The 13,809-nt window shown below is 51.3% G+C and overlaps 2 protein-coding genes across 11 annotated transcripts in view; one reads left to right on the top strand and one right to left on the bottom strand.

The window, feature by feature from the left end:
- Positions 1-2,056, top strand: part of zcchc7 (zinc finger, CCHC domain containing 7) — a 52,476-nt gene extending 50,420 nt beyond the window's left edge. For 9 of the 10 annotated variants that reach the window (XM_064334490.1, XM_064334488.1, XM_064334489.1 and 6 more), the window contains 2 exons: positions 250-367; positions 624-2,056. In XM_064334490.1, coding sequence (XP_064190560.1) covers positions 250-367; positions 624-1,402 — 897 coding nt within the window. In that variant the 3' untranslated portion in view covers positions 1,403-2,056. The remainder of the gene's footprint in view (positions 1-249; positions 368-623) is intronic. The other variant, XR_010329864.1, reaches the window with a different exon arrangement.
- A 572-nt stretch (positions 2,057-2,628) lies between these two features.
- LOC135254393 (tyrosine-protein phosphatase non-receptor type 9-like) lies at positions 2,629-13,518 on the bottom strand. Its single transcript, XM_064334487.1, has 13 exons — positions 13,372-13,518; positions 10,776-10,916; positions 10,481-10,570; positions 9,446-9,570; positions 9,255-9,360; positions 8,287-8,397; positions 7,143-7,954; positions 6,332-6,428; positions 5,731-5,800; positions 5,404-5,482; positions 5,045-5,195; positions 4,756-4,963; positions 2,629-4,409 (listed from the first exon to the last, which is right to left on the bottom strand). The coding sequence occupies exons 1-13, from the start codon at positions 13,402-13,404 to the stop codon at positions 4,186-4,188; spliced, it is 2,247 nt and encodes a 748-aa protein (XP_064190557.1). The 5' UTR covers positions 13,405-13,518; the 3' UTR covers positions 2,629-4,185.
- Positions 13,519-13,809: the final 291 nt, after the last annotated feature.

Below are 13,809 nucleotides of genomic sequence, written 5' to 3'. Positions count from 1 at the left end.
TCGCTGTGACTGACTTGCTGTGTCGCGGTGACTGACTCGCTGTGACGGACTCGCTGTGACTGACTCGCTGTGTTGCTGTGTCGGACTCACTGTGTCTGACTCGCTGTGACTGACTCGCTGTGTCGGACTCGCTGTGACTGACTCGCTGTGACTGACTCGCTGTGTCGGACTCGCTGTGTCGGACTCGCTGGTTATGTGTGGGATGTGAGTGGAAGTGAGTTGGGATTCATACTTGTGTGTTTCTGACAGGAGTGTGACCAGCGCAGGATGTTTAACGGCTCGTACCCCTCCGCCCCCTACGTCTCGTACTACGACACGCCTCCGGACGTCCGGCAGAGAGACAACCGGGCGCGCCGAAAAGCCCAGGGTACGTACCCCCCATGCTCAGTGGGTGCTCAGTGTTTAGGGTACAAACACAATTCATTTCCTTTAAATTCTACATATTCAATCAAATTTTTGCAGTTGAATTTAAGAATCAGCAGTTTGAGAGTTTTCTACCTTTGTCACATAAATCCTCCAAACGTGACTGTCTAACTGCAGTGTGCCTCCAGTGGATGATTGTGGAACTGCAGTGTGCCTCCAGTGGATGACTGATTTTTTCATGTTTTCGGTTTGTTATGCAGAACTGCAGGATGCGGGTCTCCTGCAGCCAACTGAACCGCAGCACAGCATGTGGCCACCAGGTGGCGATAGAGACGATGGTCCGCCGAGGAAGGGGATGAAAATAAACAACAAGGTTGTGGAGAAAAAGAGAAAAAATGAAGCATCTGCCCAAGCCAAGAAGATGAAGAAGAAGAAGCAGCAACAGAAACAGAAACTACAGCAACAGAAACAGACACCGAAGCAACAGAAACCGCAGCAACAGAAGCCACAGCAACAGAAGCCGCAGCAACAGAAACCGCAGCAACAGAAGCCCCAGCAACAGAAACCGCAGCAACAGAAGCCACAGCAACAGAAGCCGCAGCAACAGAAACCGCAGCAACAGAAGCCCCAGCAACAGAAACCGCAGCAACAGACACCGAAGCAACAGAAGCCGCAGAAACAGAAACCGCAGCAACAGAAACCGCAACAGCAGCAGCAGCAGAAGAAGAGGAGGAAGAGGACGAAGGCTGAGACACACGGAGAGCAGTGGAGCTGGGGTGAGCAGGGGGTCGCCTGGGCCCCGGTCCGGCTGGCCTACGAGGAGGACTTTCCCCGGGGCCCCAAAAGGAGGCCCCCAGGGGCCCCCACGCCCCCTCAGAAGGTCCGGCACACCCCAGGCCTGTTCGGGGACGGGAAGAACCGCAAGAACCGGCAGAACCGCCGGGCTCGGGGCCGGGACCGCAAACCTGGCGAGCGCAGACGGGAGGACACGTACGCTGACGAGGACCTCTTCAGCATTAAGCAGCGCCGCAGGCGGTAGCGCCAGGGGATTGGTCAGAGCGCGGGCGTGGGCGTGACTGGGGGGGGTGCAGTCCTGCCAAACCAGGGGATTGGTCAGAGCGCGGGCGTGGGCGTGACTGGGGGGGGGTGCAGTCCTGCCAAACCAGGGGATTGGTCAGAGCGCAGGCGTGGGCGTGACTGGGGGGGTGCAGTCCTGACAAACCAGAGTAACCCTCCTGCTGTCACCCTGCACCTTCCCCACAACGCTGTCCTCAGTGTGCTGCAGCACCCTCTACTGGACAGGTATAGAGCTGGATCCACACTATTTTACACACACACACACCACACACACATATGCGCGCACATGTGCACACACACATACACACATTCACACGCACACAAACGAGGGCTGGATTTCAGCATGGTCTACTGGTTTGTAGTTTCACGTCACTTATTTGCTTAATTGATGTGATTATTTCTGTACGTGGACATCAGCTGCTAACCTCCGTTACTAAACTGAGTCACTTACAACTCTGAGTAACATAGAACAAGTCACTGAAAGGGGTAACATTGAGCTTCATGGGTGATGTTGGAATATTGTGCAAAATTTGAGGATTTGTCTGACTAATGTGTGCACATTCTCTCCTCCCTGAAGCCAATGTGGCTGAATAAATAAAAATCAGATTTTTATAGATTTCTGCATAGACCAGTAGTTCTCATTTTTAAGGTGACTGTCCAAAATGATTGTGGAGTCTTTATCTGAGAAAAGGGTGGGTCCAGGTGAGCTCTGGTCATTTATCATCCACCAGGGGGCAGTGTCGCCATAACGGTTCCACAGTATCACAGCTCACTCTCGCAAACTCTTACTATCCCCAAACGGCTCCCAGCCTGGGTCTGTTAGCCCGTTAGCCCCAAACGGCTCCCCCAGCCTGGGTCTGTTAGCCCGTTAGCCCCAAACGGCTCCCCTAGCCTGGGTCTGTTAGCCCGTTAGCCTGTTATCCCCAAAGGCAACACTTCCAAACAGTCTGCAAAATATGTGGCCTGTATGTGAACATTGTGAATGTTGACAACATTAATGTTTTGAGATTATTTAAAATGCTTTTTTAAACCTAAAATGAGCCCAATCAAATTTTTAGGTCTGTTTCATTCCCATTTTCAACTCACCTACCATAATCCAGAATCCTCCCTGCTTCTAGTCTGTCCAATAAGAATCCAGGGTGAGGACCCCCTTCCTCCAGTTCCCAAACACAAATAAAGACTCGTGACTTTGTCTGACTTGTTTAATGAGGACAGAGTCTGAGGGGAGGAAACGGGCCACTGCCATTGGCTGAGGGGTTCAGGGAGTGGGAGGGGCCAGTGTTCATACGCTTTTGGCCACAGGAGGGCGCTCTCTGGCGCCCAGTTCTGCAGCTCACGCTCTGCACCACCATCACACAAGCAGATCAAAATGGAGACCGGTGGCAGCACTTTTATCTTTGAGTTGATTTAGTCTTCTCTCTGTTTCTGAGTCCACACTCACCGCAAGTAACCGCTTCACAACATGAGCAGAGTTCACAACAGGTTTAAAAAAAATAAAAACAGGTTCACCATTTCACCGTCAAGAAAAGGAAATTGGTCTTCAGCTCCCACAATGCCAAGCAGCATCACGCAAGAAACTTCCGCACAACTCCAAAAAGATTCTCTCTTCTAGCTTCTTTTTAGCTTATCAAATCAATAAAACATTTTTGTTTGTTTTAAGCATCGTACCAACATTCATTATCAATACTGTCAAAGTTTTACAAATGCACAAATAAAATATGATAAAATATTGTATGTTGTACAAAAAAACTATGCTTTAAAAAAAATTACCAGAGGTGAACCAAGAGACATTTTGACACTAGCACACACTAGAATGTACCCCTGAGATTACAAATGAAAATAAAAATAAATGGATTGATTGCTATTAGGCCTTTATGCACACTTGGCAAGCCTGAAGGCACATGAACACTGAGGCACAACAAACCCCATAATGCACCACTGTATGGATCAGAGGTCAAAGGTCAGAACTACAGGCAGTGTAATGAAACTAAATCAGCTTAAGGCCAATTTATGCGAGTTTGTCAAGAAACCAAAGACGACACTGTTTTGAGATGATGTAAGACCTGACAGACCACACAGGTTTATGATAGAGTATTTGTATCTTAATCTGTCATTTGTCTGAATAAGATAATCCACTATATATATCTATATATATTTATACATTTGTTAATGTTATGTCTATTATATTAAAACAAGGCTTTTTGTCAAAGGCTGTTATGGACAGTATATAAATGTACGTTACATGGATATGTAAGGGCTTACAACTAAGGTCCAGATACGCATTCAAGGTGATACCTTTGGCTTTAAGGTTAGTCTACATATGAACAGAAATACTGTACAAAAATACAAAACACACAACACTCACCTGAAAAACACAACAAAACTACAAGAACAGAAAATGGACCTAGACCAAACAGACTAATATATTATCATTTTCTCCAAAAGAAATTTGTTCAAGTTTTCTTTTTTCTACGTCATGGGTTCTGCTTGAAATCGAACAGAATGGTGTAAGTCGGGGGTTAGGGGTGGTTGAGCGGAAAAAACAAAACAAAAAAACTAAGATACAAAGTTCAAGTTTGCCCTTCCACATGTGCAAGTCAATATAAAATGCTACAGCTTGTAAGACGCCCCCCAATCTGACTGGCCGTCAGTCCGCAGATGAGCCTGAGAGGCGGAGGAGTGGACTCGTTCCTCCTCCTCCTCGGGGTTTCTGCAGGATGGGGGCGGGGCGGGGGCGGGGGCGGGTCACTCGCTGTCGGTCTCCAGCTCCGAGTCGGACCACTGCAGGGGCGGGAGCAGGCGGCGGCGCTGGGCGTACTCCAGGACGGCCGTGTAGCAGAAGTAGTACTGGTCCCAGGTCTGGATGCTGAACGCTCGCTGGGTCCGCATGCGCCTCACCGTCTGCCTCACGTCCACCGTCCCCACGTCCTCCAGACGGGACAGACAGATGTCCAGAGTGCAGAAGGTACCTGGGGAGGGAGAGGGGGAGGGAGGGAGGGAGAGAGATGCTTAGGACAGGTGAGTGGGTGGGGGGGGGCAGACCTGGCTGCCCAGACAGGACAGTCTGTGCTCACACTGCAGTCAGGGAGGTGTGGGAACAGAGCTGCACTTCCTCACAACATGTAGAACTTTAAATGTCCACCAACTATTACTTTAGTGTCTAATAATGTTACAGCCATAAACAGAGGAATGACAGTGAGTATATGTGGGTGTGTGTGTCCTGCCTGGCTTGTATATAAAAGATTGTAAATCCAGAAGCAGCGCAGACAGCACTGTGTGTCACCCCAGGCCCAAGGCCGTGGGCGGAGTCAATACCGGTTCTTCCGATGCCTGCACTACAGTGCACCACCACAGGGGGGCCCCCGGGAGAGCCGGTCCAGCTGGCGCTGACGGCCTGGAAGGCCGTCTCCTGGTGCTGCCGGACCTGCGCCCGGAACTCCAGCAGGGCCGAGGCGGACTTGGGAACGCCAAAATCCGGCCAGCTGACGTACAGGTAGTGAGCCACGTCCCGATGCTCCCCTGTCTGATAAAAACAGAGAGTGTGCGTGTGTATGTGAGGGTGAGAGTGTGTGTCTGTGTGAGTGTGTGTTATCAGCCTGCTCACCTCACTGTTGCAGAGCTCCAGGTGTGACAGTCTGAAGTCCTGGAACATCTCGATTCGGACGTTCCGGACCAGAAAGTGTCCGTGCTCCTGGGTGTGGCCTGCGTCCAGCGGCCAGTACTGTCCGCATTTGACCCGCCCCCTCTCCACCACCCTGCAGCCAACGGCCTGTCAATCACTCTCGCCCGTACGTATCTGACACTTCACCCATTCCAACAGGCCGATAAGAGAACCTCTTTTGGCCATGGGTGAGTGGGTGTCTTACAGGTTTGATATTCAATGTGTTCTGAATATTCCTGAATACATTTGTAACAATCTGCTCTGGTGATTAACTAAAGAACAGAGCACTGGAGGTACCTCACCTTGTCGTCATGACGATGATCAGCACCATTTGTTCCCACACCATGCGCCAGAAGTCTGCGTATGTTTTTGGCAAAGGGCCTGAAACAGGGACAGAGCATGTTCAGTGTAATGGCGGCCATGTTATCTGTGTTAAACACCGACTGCCAGCTCACACTGCTAATGCACACTCAGAAACACTGAGCGTCTGTTTAAGGTTATTCAAACATAACATTAACTGGTGTGCTTTTCATAGTCATGCTGAATTTCTGAAATGAATCTTCTGCTTTCAGTGAAACACAGAAGACCACACACAAAAAATATCTGCTGAGATAGAAAGATCAGCTTACCCTGAGTGGCGATGTAGGCTTGGCTCTTCTTATATCCATCCATAAAACTTGCATTGATATAATCTGTGGACTGGAAAAGTGCCAGTTAAACAGTTAGTTAAATCCAGTTTTGTGAAGGACATGCAGTAAAGTGCACAAATGAGCAGTTTTCTTTAGCCCTCTCCTGCCATCTAGTGGCTGTGTGTGGTAAAAGCAGGTGCTGCGTTTAACAGGTTGGAATGCCCTTAAAGATGGCGGACCTCCATCGATTTCCGGGTCAGACGAGGGCGAGCAGCTGGAAGGAGCCCAGGGTCCCCCAGAGGCTTCTGCAGTTACTGCACTTTACCACTAGAGGAACCACAGAGCTGCAGAGTCCAGCATTGGTCCTGCAATGACCAGGAGCTGCAGCCACCAAAAGCACAAACTCCTGCTGTACCCCTTCTGTACCCCAAATGGCATCATTTAGTGATGCTCCTGCTCTGACACAGGACACGTATCTAAGAGGTGCTGAAGACGCAGTGTCACATGACCTCATGCTTTTTCACCCCGCGGAGAGGACACCCAGCCAATGGATGTCAGAGCACTGCTGAGGGGGAGGAGCCTGAAGGTGAATGACACGTACCTCGTCCTCATCATCCTCCAGCAGGCTCAGCTTCACACGGGATTGGTCGAGGCAGAGGACGTCGCTGTACCTGTTCTTCATCTGATTGTGAGGTTTTCTGCAGAGAGAGAGAGAGACCGAGAGGAAGAGGGAAAGACAGACAGAGAGAGAGAGGGAGATTCCAGTATAAAAGTAATCCCTGTTTGTGATGCAGGAAATACGGCCAGAATGATTTTATTTTAAAAAGCACACGCAGATGAGTCAGCGATGACACGCGGTAGCTCCACCCAGTGTTGGAGTGATGAGGCCTTGCTTTCCCGTCCCTCTCGCTAAGTGCTTCCCGCGCAGAGACTCATCCCCCCTGAGAGAGCGCTGCGTATCCGGGAGACCGAGATCCGCCCGGGGGGCGGGGGGGCAGCGCAGACTGTCATCATGCCCCCAGCTTAATACACTTCCTGACTGTCCCAATCAGACCCGTTCAGCAGTAAGACTGCCAGCGTTAGCACTTATTCACCAAATGTGCCTTTTAAGAGAGGTACACCTCACACAAGAGCCCACGTGGACATTGCTTAGAATCACTGTCAAAGAACATTGGTGTTGATCAAGTTTGCTTCATGAGGCCGACAATGAAAACTCCACCTCTTTAAAGTCACAACACCTGTGGAAATAACCAGACAGCAGAGCAAGGATTTCTGAAACTAACATCATTACCCATAACAGCAAACTGCTAAAGCTGCAATGTAAACATGAAGAATGAAGCTAAACACCCTAATTCACCAGAATTTAAGTAACGTCCCGCCCCCCGCTCCCTCCCCAGGCGTGGGCCCCTTACTTGGAGCAGTGGAAGGTTCCGGAGGCCGGCTCCTTGCGGATCTCCTCGTACTCCTGGTAGATGCCCCGCTTGCCCTTCCTCTTCACGTACGCCACCAGCTCCTTCACCCCCATCCCGTCCCGCTCCGGCATGTGCACCGACAGGGAGGTGGGGTCATGTGACCCCACCGGCCGCGAAGACTTCTGGGGCAGCGGCGGCACCCCCGGCTCCCCTTCCTCCTCCTCCCCTTCCTCCTCGTCCTCTTCCTCCCCTTCCCCCTCATCCTCATCCTGGTCCTGGTCCTGGTCCCTCCCCCCTGACATCGGGTCCCCTCCCCCTTCCAAAACCCCTCCGCTGTGTGTCAGGTGTAGGGGCGTGTCCGGGGGCGTGTCTGACTGGGGAGGCGGAGCCTGGCGACTCCACCCATCCCCGTTGGCGTTGGGGCTGCCCCCACAGTCCCCGCCGTCGCTCTCGTCACCAGCGTCGGCCGCGCCCGTGCCCCGGGCCCCGCCCCCCGGCAGGGCGGAGCCGTTCCAGTGGGCGTGGTGCGGGGGGGTGCTAGTCCTGCCCTGCTGCTGCAGGTGGTTGTGCAGGTTCGCGTTGTTGTCGTTGTCAGCGCAGTTGGAGTTGAGGCCGTCGCCCGTGGGGGGGTCCAGGCAGTAGGAGCTGAGCAGCGCCCCCACGCAGTCGCCCCCCCCCTGCGGGTGGCGGTGGGCGTTGACGCAGCTCTGGATCCAGGCGATGTGGCTGTACTGGGAGCACCCCCCCAGGTGCTCTGGCAGAGACTGCATGGGGATGTGACCGGCCAGCTCTGGGGCCTTCACCGTGCACACCTGTACACACACATAAATACACACGTATACACACACACACACGCAGGTAAATACACACGTATACACACACACACACACACACACGCAGGTAAATACACACGTATACACACACACACACACGCAAGTAAATACACACACACGTACACACGCAGGTAAATACACACACACGTACACACGCACGTAAATACACACACACGTACACACGCAGGTAAATACACACGTATACACACACACGTACACACGCAGGTAAATACACAGCGACAGGGTCGTTGGCGGCAGTGGGCCGTGGTCTGTGGGGAGTGACGCTCGAGGGATGGCGGTGTGGAACTCACCCTCTCTCTCAGCTTCTCGCGCACGAACAGCCGCAGGACGGCGAAGGGGGCGCGGAACCACAGCGGCGACGACACGATGAAGACGCACTTCAGACGCGCGGGAAACGCGCCCTGGGGGGGAAGACGGGGGGGGGGTCAGCGCCGGACCGCCAAGAGTTTCTTTAATCCCGCCAACGCACCGACTACCGCACAACACCTAACCCCTAACCCCTAACCCACAGGCCCAACCCTAACCCTAACCCACAGGCCCAACCTAACCCTAACCCCTAACCCACAGGCCCAACCCTAACCCCTAACCCACAGGCCCTAACCCCTAACCCACAGGCCCAACCCTAACCCCTAACCCTAACCCACAGGCCCAACCCTAACCCCTAACCCACAGGCCCAACCCTAACCCCTAACCCCTAACCCACAGGACCAACCCTGACCCCTAACCCCTAACCCACAGGCCCAACCCTAACCCCTAACCCACAGGCCCAACACCTAACCCCTAACCCCTAACCCACAGGCCCAACCCTAACCCCTAACCCACAGGCCCAACCCTAACCCCTAACCCCTAACCCCTAACCCACAGGCCCAACCCTAACCCCTAACCCCTAACCCACAGGCCCAACCCTAACCCTAACCCCAGGCCCAACCCCAACCCTAACCCCTAACCCCTAACCCACAGGCCCAACCCTAACCCCTAACCCCTAACCCACAGGCCCAACCCTAACCCCTAACCCACAGGCTCAACCCTAACCTCTAACCCACAGGCCCAACCCTAACCCCTAACCCCTAACCACAGGCCAACCTAACCCCTAACCCACAGGCCCTAACCCTAACCCTAACCCACAGGCCCAACCCTAACCCTAACCCCTAACCCACAGGCCCAACCCTGACCCCTAACCCCTAACCCTAACCCCTAACCCACAGGCCCAACCCTAACGTGTGCACAGCTGGTAAATGCGGAAGCGAAGCCTGGTTACTTTGAGCAGGTTGAGGATCTTCACACACAGCTCGTAGTCGAAGTTGCCGTACGTGGAGCTGGTCATGTCGTAGATGAAGACCAGGCCGTCCCTCTGGGTCTGCAGGCTGTGGGGGAGAGAGGCGCAACACCGGGGTGAAACTCCAGGCCTGCGCTTGAGCTCAGAACCCAGCGGCCCGGCCCCCCCCATACCTTTCAATGGCTTTGTCTAGCTGGTATATGATGGCCTGCAGCACGGCCTTGTGGGTAGTGACATCAGGCCGATGCAGTCGAGCGGTGAACAGGGCCAGAGCTGCACCACTGGAGTCACGACCAGGCTGTGTGTAGGAACACCGAGAACACGCATGAGCAGCACAGGCCAAGAGCAGCACAGGCCAAGAGCAGCACAGGCCAAGAGCAGCATGCGCATGAGCAGCACAGGCCAAGAGCAGCATGCGCATGAGCAGCACACGCCAAGAGCAGCACACGCATGAGCTCTACCTGAACACCACGGCCACAGAGCACTGAGCTCCACCTGAACACTACAGCCACAGAGCACTGAGCTCCACCTGAACACTACAGCCACAGAGCACTGAGCTCCACCTGAACACTACAGCCACAGAGCACTGAGCTCCACCTGAACACCACGGGCACAGAGCACTGAGCTCCACCTGAACACTACAGCCACAGAGCACTGAGCTCCACCTGAACACTACAGCCACAGAGCACTGAGCTCCACCTGAACACTACAGCCACAGAGCACTGAGCTCCACCTGAACACTACGGCCACAGAACACTGAGCTCCACCTGAACACTACGGCCACAGAGCACTGAGCTCCACCTGAACACTACGGCCACAGAGCACTGAGCTCCACCTGAACACTACAGGCACAGAGCACTGAGCTCCACCTGAACACTACAGCCACAGAGCACTGAGCTCCACCTGAACACTACAGCCACAGAGCACTGAGCTCCACCTGAACACTACAGCCACAGAGCACTGAGCTCCACCTGAACACTACAGCCACAGAGCACTGAGCTCCACCTGAACACTACAGCCACAGAGCACTGAGCTCCACCTGAACACTATGGCCACAGAACACTGAGCTTCACCTGAACACTACGGCCACAGAGCACTGAGCTCCACCTGAACACTACAGGCACAGAGCACTGAGCTCCACCTGAACACTACGGCCACAGAGCACTGAGCTCCACCTGAACACTACAGGCACAGAGCGCTCCACTCACCAGCACCGTGAACTTCCCACTGAGCAGCTCCGTCCGCAGGGGCTCCTCGTCCGGGTCGATGTTGAAAATTCCCTCTCTTATCCTGGTGTTCTGCAGGAGAGCCAATGGAGGGGGTTAGTGGGGCCTTTATGTATTTTATATGTGGAACGTTTGGCTGCTCGTTTTGAAGGGCAGCAGAAACAGCTTCTTGTTCTGACAGGAGCGCTCAAGCCCGATTGCGCCCGTGAGCGAACGCTCCAGTGATGTACGAGGCGGACCCAGCATGCAGCGGCACAGCGAGCGGGTCGGCACTGACCTTGTACGCCTGGAAGAGGTCGATGGCTCTGGACACGTCAAACTTGCGAGCGATGAGGAACTTTACGGCAGTGCTCTGGGACACCAGCACCACGCCGGGCTCCTCCAGAGCCCTCAGCTCCGCCAGAAACTCCTCCACAGCCTGACCCAGCACACACACATACAGGTAAGATTAACCCAACTCCTCCACAGCCTGACCCAGCACACACACACACAGGCAGGATTAACCCAACTGCTCCCCAGTTTGACCCAGTGCACACACACACAGGCAGGATTAACCCAACTCCTCCACAGCCTGACCCAGCACACACACACAGGTGAGATTAACCCAACTCCTCCACAGCCTGACCCAGCACACACACACACACACACACACACACAGGTGTCTCTCAGGCTTTCAGGAGTGCAGACAGACAGCAGAAAGCCCAGTGCTCAGTGTGTGCACGTACTCTCAGACTAAAGATGTGAGGTTTACAGGAACTATAAAAGACCCAGTGGAGCCAGGGCTTGGTTCAGCACAAACAGCACACAATGCCTCGCAGTGATTCATCGGGAATTTCAAATTGCTATTATATAGACGGGTTATTGTTTTCCATGATGACTATGAGGCCATGATTCAGGACTCGAAATGCCACAAAAGTCATTACATCCTCCATGGACAACAAATGGAATTTCGAAATATTACGCTTTTGATGAAAATTGACGCCATTAAATCACCACGGACTAGCGATAGCCTCCAGCAGCGATTAGGAAACTAATTGATCATACAAGAGAGAAAATATTACTCCCAAGAAAGGCCAAAGCACTGCTGTCATGCTCAATGATAAACAAAAGCTTGTTATAAACAAAAACCAGAGAAAAATACGTCTGCCATCTGTCTGAGAAACATCCGTAGAACTCGGAGGTCAGTTCACAGTAAGAGAAAGTTCACCATATAAATTAGGTTAAACACACCAGTTTAATCCAGTGTAGCAGCCCAGCTGATCCAGGGAATAAGTGATTATCAGGTCACCCACTTACAGACTGACTGCAGCCCAGAGTTAATCGATCTCTAAAGTGCACAGTGTCCAGCACCTCCACCCAGCAGCTCATTCTGATAGCATCTAATAGCAGCAGCCACAGCGCACACATAAATGTCTTTGTCCCAAATTATCAACCCAGGCCAATGCACTTTTCATGTAAATTCAACTGCTATAAATACTGCCCATTACGGATAATATAGCCTTCTGGTATAGCGTTCGCTCTTGTTGGGGCAAGGGGGTTTATGACGTAGGCTGATGGCAAACCTTCTTTAGAGTAAATTCCAGGTTTAGGGGTTAATCTCCATTACTATAGGCTACCGTACGTAGTTATACGGACCCAGCTGTTGAACTGCAATCAGAATCTAAACGATCAAGCTTTGGCAATCATTTTTTTATGACGTGGTAGATATGTTTAGGAAATGACAACATGCAAAGCTGTATTTCCCACCGACAGATACAATCATTTACCTTAAAAATGTCGGGCATTCAAAAAGCTTTTAATTAACGGCAGCTAGCTATGACAATGAGGGAGACATCGGAATATTTCTTCACATTTTTTTTTTTTTTTTTCATCGGAGACCTCGACTTCTGAGTGATCAGTAGCCCATACACGATGAATATAATGTCCATAGGACAGGACACGATAAAGGCGTATGGCTCCAGAACAGCCAAATATTTTGGATGTCAACAAAGACCCCGTAAATCTGTGTAATTTAGGAAATGTAGCTAACCAGCAATACATAAACAAAAAGTTGAAATGCTAAGAGTCTTGTGTCCATATCCTATATGTATTTTTTGATAAATATCGAAGAAATAGTTAATCGATGCATATTAGTAAAAGTCAGCTAGTCTAAAACTTTCCATGCATATTGCCCACATCTTTCTAGCTAACATTTATCTATCAAGCTACCATAGGTTTACATTAAAATTCCGCCCCCTTTAATAATAGTTTAATGCACATAACAAAATGTGTTCAATGCACCATTTATCAGCTTAACCTTAGAAGGTGAGATTTTTTAATGGAGCTGACCAGCTTGGCAGCGAAAATAAGTTATAGCTACGTAGCCAACACTTTAACGTTATTATTTCAAGCTTGGCTCCTGCCAGACCGGTAACGTTAACCAAGTAGCTGGTTTTAGAGCGACATTGAGTGTCTCTCAGAATATCCAACATTAATTAGCGATATAGCGTTAGCGCCAAGTAGATCGCTGGCAAATGTCAGCTAACCAGCGGTCTCCAAGAATTAGGTGGCGGGCAATGCCGCTATAGTTAGCGGGCTAGCACAATACTTGTTGCAAGCGAAGGCATGGAGCAGGCTGCCATGGCAATTCCTGAAAAGCTGGAATTGCAACCCAGGCCTCCAGATCACTCTTACATCTGTTATTTATCGCCCTTTTCTCAGTTAAATGAGTGGTCAGCTTGTGCTACCAAAAGCACGTATTCTATCAATATCAATTCAGCCAACCTGAAAATACCACTCTAGCTATGAACGACAAGTAACGGTTGCACGACTGACGTACAGGAACAGTTATCTGAATTGAGGGGAAATAAATAACACCGTTACTCAGTCCTTACCAGCTCTTCTTGGCTTGTCAGGGCTTCCGCCATCTTGAAGCCTCAGCAACAGCGTCGCTGTGGCCCCGCCCACTAAAGCCTCGCCGTCACTCCGCTCTGCAGCCCCGGGCCCCCTGTCACCGATTCACGGGGTCTGATTTCAGCAGCGATTAACAAAATGTATAATGAAGCTGCAGCTGATTCAGCTTCCTTCTGATTCAAGGCATAGCTATGTATTCCGGCCAGTATTTTGTACTTTTATTTTAAGGCACACATGTATGATTTAATAGTTTTCAGCTTGATATTAATTTACATTTTTACGGTCTTCTGTGAACCAATATAGTTCGTGTAGCTTCTGTAATAATGTAGTGTTGCAATGTTGATTGTGTTAGAGGCTATTAGTAGTAGTAGTAGAAGTGGTAGTAGTAGTAATAATAATAATAGTGATAATAGAACAAT

This window comes from Anguilla rostrata, chromosome 5 (genome assembly GCF_018555375.3).
Source record: "Anguilla rostrata isolate EN2019 chromosome 5, ASM1855537v3, whole genome shotgun sequence".
Classification (NCBI taxonomy): Eukaryota; Metazoa; Chordata; class Actinopteri; order Anguilliformes; family Anguillidae; genus Anguilla; species Anguilla rostrata.
Note: the sequence above shows the minus strand (reverse complement) of the source record. Positions and strands in the feature narration are given on the sequence as shown.

What these genes read in the sequence shown, in the direction of transcription:
- LOC135254393 (XM_064334487.1), bottom strand. Translation starts at nt 13,404, where the DNA reads ATGGCGGAAGCCCTGACAAGCCAAGAAGAGCTG. An exon ending in CTAGACAAAGCCATTGAAAG is followed by an intron (nt 9,361 to 9,445) that starts GTATGGGGGGGG and finishes TCTCCCCCACAG; the next exon opens with CCTGCAGACCCAGAGGGACG. An exon ending in TGCAGGCATCGGAAGAACCG is followed by an intron (nt 4,410 to 4,755) that starts GTATTGACTCCG and finishes CTCCCTCCCCAG; the next exon opens with GTACCTTCTGCACTCTGGAC.